Raw genomic sequence first — 5,913 nt, forward strand, 5'->3', positions numbered from 1 at the left:
ACTGGATGAGATTGTGGAGGAAATTCGTAAACAAGGAAATACTGACGAAGAAAATATGGCACAAGTGAAAGATATTGTGTCCTCTGTGTCCGAATGTGTAAAAGATACAACACCACCACATCTAGAAGGAATAAAGCAAAAGTTATGCAAGATCTGCAAAGCAGTGCAAAATAAGAGCAAGAACAGAATAACACCTCGCCTGACTCAGATGGTGAGCTGGTGCATTCTGGTTCTTTCTAAATCAAGTCGGCTGGTTCAGGTTGGAACAGGAGAAGGAAAGTCGTGCATCGTGGCAATGTTTGCAGCATATCAGGCTATGATGGGAAACACCCCTGATATCATCTCCAGTTCTTCTGTACTTGCCGAACGAGACGCTAAAGAATGGTTCAGTTCTCCTGTACTTGCTGAAAGAGATGCTAAAGAATGGTTTGACTTTTACAAGGAACTAAATATCACTGTTGACATCAACAGCAACAAAACCAAACACAAAGAGCTGAAGAAGTGCTATGAATGTCAGGTGGTCTACGGTACGACTCAGAGTTCTGCAGGTGATTTTCTGAGACAGCGCTTCCACAGAAACGATGTGAGACCTAACAGAGAGTTTCAGTGTGTTATAGTGGATGAGGTGGACTCGCTAATGCTGGACAAAGGTCTTGAAGTGGTCTACCTGAATAGTAATATGCCTCTCATGGAACCATTAAATGGATTACTGGCTGAAATTTGGTTTGTCATCAACCAGCTGAAGTGTTTAGACTCTGGAGAGATTTTAGGGCACATTCAGCTCTTCTCTGAGGTTCTGTCTGAAATCATGCATGAAAACAAAAACATTGATCATCTCAGTATTGTGCAGACAGCTGTGGACGCAGGAATTATACCTATGAAATCTTCAAGGCAAAACACAACAAATGTTTTAAAACAACTAGATAATGCAAGTGTTGTGCAAATGGTGGCTTTTTTAACCATGTTCGTGGGGAATTACACTGAGTATTTCTTCAAATTATACCAGGAAAAATCTGATGGGAAACTGAATGAAATCAGTCCTGCAGGTACAAATAAGAAACAAGAAATATCAGTTCTTCTTCTGGGAAATGGAAAATGTCGTGTTATGCACTTTGAGAAGGACTCAGTAGTTACATCAGTGGGGAAAAGGATTAAAATGTCTGAATCAGTAAAGGTACAAAGTGAATCTAATATCCCAGAGCTTCAAGACCTCATTAATGACAAGGCACAAACTTGGATTGAAAATGCTCTGGAAGCCAGCAAAATGACTCTGGGCAATGAATATGTTCTTCATGGAGATGGAGTCGCTCCTGTTGACTACAAATGCACTGGTGTTGTACAAAACAACATGAAATGGGGGGAAGGACTTCAGCAGTTCCTGGAGATGAAACACCAAACTAAACTTTCTAACATGAGTCTAATAACAAACTTCATGTCTAATGTAGGTTTATTCAAGAAATATGCAAATCATGTCTATGGGATCACAGGAACTTTGGGTGACCAAACAGAGCTTGACATGCTGAGGAAGCTCTACAATGGCATTGAGATGTGTAAGATTCCCTCATTTAGACAAAGAAAACTTTATGAGTTGGAGGGTTTGGTGATAGCTGAAGAAGATGAGTGGATCAGGACCGTCTGTAATGTTGTTAAACATCAAGTGACCTCCACGGTCTATCGAGGTCCACGAGCAGCTCTTATCATCTGTGAAACCATCAATCGTGCAGTTAACTTTCGCAAGACTCTTGCAGACACCATTTCAAAAGACAGACTAAAACTCTATGTTAATAACAACATGGATAACTCTACAATAATAGATAACATAGTCCAAGCGGGGGACGTCATCATTGCAACTAATCTTGCAGGTCGAGGAACAGACCTAAAGGTCATTGAAAGTGTAAATGAGGCAGGAGGTCTGTTTGTGGTGCAAACCTTCTTACCTCTGAACGTCCGTGTCGAACAGCAAGCATTTGGACGAACGGCTCGTCAAGGGAGTCCAGGATCTGCTCAACTCATCATGTGCGCCAGTCATTTCTCTGACACTGTTAAACTAATGATGGGTGAAAACACATCTCTCACCGACTTACTCAGCCATCTGAATAGTTTAATACAGAAATCACACAGTCTCAAAGAGATTCTATTTGAGGAAACTGTTAATTACTACTTGGAAAATCACAGCTCTCAGACTCATGATGCAATGGTTTCTGCTCTGATAGACCTCCTAACAATAAATTCATTCCCATCACAGGAAAGCAATCTGGAAAAGGCAAAAGACGCCAGAAATATTCTGGTGAACATCAGACTCTCTGGGTTTCTTGAAAAAGACATTCCAGCAATCATGAATAAGGAAGAGTTTTTTCTGTTTACCTTGATGTTTTGGATGGTGTTTATGAAGATGATGTTTTTTCAGACCAGCGTGATGTAATCGTGTCCTCTTTTCATGAGTGCTGGGGTTTGTGGCTCCTGATGAACCTCAGTGAGGAAAAAAACACTGAGATGATGAAGGAACAGCTGAAGGTGGATTTGTTGAGTGCAAAGCAGAAACTTTTCAATAAACAATCCCCATCCTCCATGGTATATTATTACATCAGGTCTGGGAACAATCTCCGTGAAAAGGGACGTCTTACTGAAAGCATTGAGATGTACACAAAAGCTCTGAAGGATGGCACATCTGGGGAGATTATTCCTCTCTATAATCGTGCACTGGCCACTATTATGAAGAAAGACATTGGTCATATCACTCAAGCACTGGCTGATCTGGAAAAGGCTAACAAGGCAATCGTTTCATATAGGTCATATCTGGCATGGATTCTGACTCGGATTAAATTATCAAGTCGTGAGCCAGAAACAGAAGGCGATACTTTGCTCACAAAGCAGTTTCAAATTAAGTTTATGATTGTAGATCTACTCAAGATGAACATTCAGGATGCTGTAATGAAGTTGAAGAGAGCTGAAAGCATAGGAGGAGATGTGAGCCTGACTGAAAAACACCCACTTTTTCTGGTTGCGCACATTATGCTTAGATATCCTGGACTTCTGAATAATCTTATGATGGAGTTTATACATACCATGTCATTGGGTCTTCATGAAGTTTTTTCTTTAGACACCATGTTTTCTGCCAGTGGCCTTTTGTCAAAAGTATTAAAATATGTGAATTATAACAAATTTCTCAAAGATCCCTAAACAAACAAGGTGCACTGTCAGTTTTACATGAGCATTAAACAAATCTCTATTGTGCATATATCTAATGTATTTGTCCTAAGAATGGTTCTAATCACACATACATGAATTCTTCCTTATGACACATTTCATACTTAATAATTTTGAGAAGGACATTTTTTTTAAGTTAGAACTGCAAATTATGAAAGACTTTGTAAATGTTGACAAAAAAGTAAAGACTTTGTTTTTAGTGCTGACATTTGAAAGATATTTTGTTGTATATTTATCTAAATAACTTATTTTTGATCATCTGCTACATGTATGATCTACATGTAAATGCACAGATTCATATTCTGCATGCAATGGACTTATATGAAAAACAAGGATATTTCAAAGGGATAGTTCACCCTAAAGTGTAAATTCTGTCATCATTTACTCACTCTCATGTCATTCCATACCTGTATCACTTTCTTTATTTTGCTGAACACAAAATAAGATATTTTATATTTTAACATGATGGTAAGTAAATTATGTAGAATTTTCAATTTTGGATGAACTGTTCCTTTGAAAAGATCAAGAGTCACATTTCTTTGTGTTAATAGACTGGTGATACTTAAAAAAATCATGGTAACATGGATAAGTATTTATTAGCATGGTCAAACTGTGAAGAAAATAAGCAAACGATTCTAACCTGAATTTAATATTTATGCAGGCCAATTTGTTTTTTGCCTCTTCTTATTCTAAACATCCTCAGATGTCTGATGAGATAAAAAAAAAGGTTTGTATAATTGGTGCAATTAGTACAATTAGTGTACAACTAATTCAAAATAGGGGTGACCTTGAATAGTCGACGATTCGATGCTTCGATAGGAGGAGCCTGATTCGACTACCAATCTCACAGTCGAATATTCGCGGGGTGTTATGATCATGCCATTTTGGCTATATGGGGGTGCTCAAATGTCTGATTTCACACAGAACTACCGGTTTTCTCCCAATAAGTTAATATACAGCCTATTAAGATAATGCTGTAAATAAGAATCTTAAAAGAAAGAAGCTTCAAATAAATATTTTAACATGCGTGAATAAATCCAACCACCCCTAAATATTTAAGTTTCACTTTCCATAATCTGTAACCGAAAGAGGAGCATCTTGGCGGCAGGGATTTAAAACTTTAACAAGACTCAATCTGACACAGGCAGAGTGAAAGACTGGATTTTTTTTTCGAACAGGTAGGGTACAAGTGATTTCAAAACATTTCAGCCGTTTATATATACAGTATATATATATATCGTGTATATATTATTATATATACATATTATATGCATCTAGTATAAGATGCATTTGGTTGAGTCAAGCGCTTCACTGTAGTACTATGGTAAATATCTGTTCAGCGCGCAGCGCGAGCCGGACAAACAACAATGCAGAATATTAATAACTAATGACTGGGATTGTCATACAGATAACATTATAATGAGAGCACTATTATAATAAAACACTGTGAATTTTATTTAGTTTAGTTGCGTGTTTCTGCACGTTGTTGTGTGAAGAACGTGTCCACAAAAGGAGTTCATTCAGAGCTGCGCAGACACGTTCATGCGCATTCGGGACCTTTTTGCAGATAATCGTATTCGATTGTAATATTAACGTTATGTTGTATACATAACGAAGCATATTCTATATGAGATAAATGATGAGTTAAATCCAATTGATTAAAAACCTGCTATCGAATGCGTCACTCTACTGGTCATCTTCAGCGCACGCAGCTCAAAATGCAGAACATTAATAACGTCTCAGGTTATGTATGTAACCATGGTTCCCTGAGTAGGGAACGAGACACTGCGTCCTCTAGGGGTCGCTATGGGGAACACCTTCAGTGTGACCGGTGTCTGAAGCATATATCTAAAAACGACAATAACATTGAAACACGGAAACACGGGCTCTGAGGCTTTACCGTGGACTTTACACATATGGGAACCACTTAGGCCTCTACATATGGAACCCAGCCCTCTACCGGTTCTCACGGATTCAGCGAGTGAGGGCCTGGCGCCGAACATTCCACCACGTCTGGCTGCCGAGGGGGCAGAGGAGCTCGACAAGGCCTACAGTATGGACACTCTGGAGCAGTTTTAGCAAGCCGACACTAAACCGGGGCCTCTCAGTGCCTCTACCTGTTTGAGGTGAGAACACAGGAGGATACCGGCTCCACAAGAAGGCTATAGAATCTAGCAAACATGTTGAGGGTCGCCCAGGCTGCAGCTCTACAAATATCTGTCAGCGAGGAGCCACGAGCTAGTGCCCAGGAGGATGCAACACTCCTAGTAGAGTGATCTCGCAACCTGAGCGGGCAGGGCACACCCGTGTGTGTGATGCCGATGCAGGAGCCATCCAATAATGAGCTGGCGTTCGGGCGTAGAACACGGAAGCGCTGGACGTAAACAACGTATGAGAATGACACAGAAGAGAAGAGTTTGTTTAATAAAGTCATTATTTTTGTTTTGTTTTTGAGGACACAAAAAGTATTATCGTCGCTTCATAAAATTATTGTAGAACCACTGTAGTCACGTCGACTGTTTTGACAATGCCTTTAGTACCTTTATGGATCTTGAGAGTTTGGGTGGTATTGAGTCATTGGATTTGATCAAAATATTTTAATTTGTGTTCTGAAGAACGAAGAACGAAGAACGAAGGTCTTAGGGGTGTGGAACGATGTGAGGGTGAGTAATTAATGACAGAATTTTAATTTTTGGGTGAACTAAC

At 39.4% G+C, this 5,913-nt stretch overlaps 1 protein-coding gene across 1 annotated transcript; it reads left to right on the forward strand.

Moving 5' to 3' along the window:
• Positions 1–4: 4 nt before the first annotated feature.
• LOC107700944 (protein translocase subunit SecA-like) lies at positions 5–3,180 on the forward strand (the record flags this gene model as incomplete). Its single annotated transcript, XM_016502824.1, is given in 2 exon segments — positions 5–2,348; positions 2,351–3,180. Coding segments are annotated over 2 exon segments (3,174 nt in total), but the record flags the coding sequence as incomplete, so codon positions are not given.
• Positions 3,181–5,913: the final 2,733 nt, after the last annotated feature.

This window comes from Sinocyclocheilus anshuiensis, unplaced genomic scaffold, assembly GCF_001515605.1.
Source record: "Sinocyclocheilus anshuiensis isolate Anshui unplaced genomic scaffold, SAMN03320099.WGS_v1.1 scaffold1774, whole genome shotgun sequence".
Classification (NCBI taxonomy): domain Eukaryota; kingdom Metazoa; phylum Chordata; class Actinopteri; order Cypriniformes; family Cyprinidae; genus Sinocyclocheilus; species Sinocyclocheilus anshuiensis.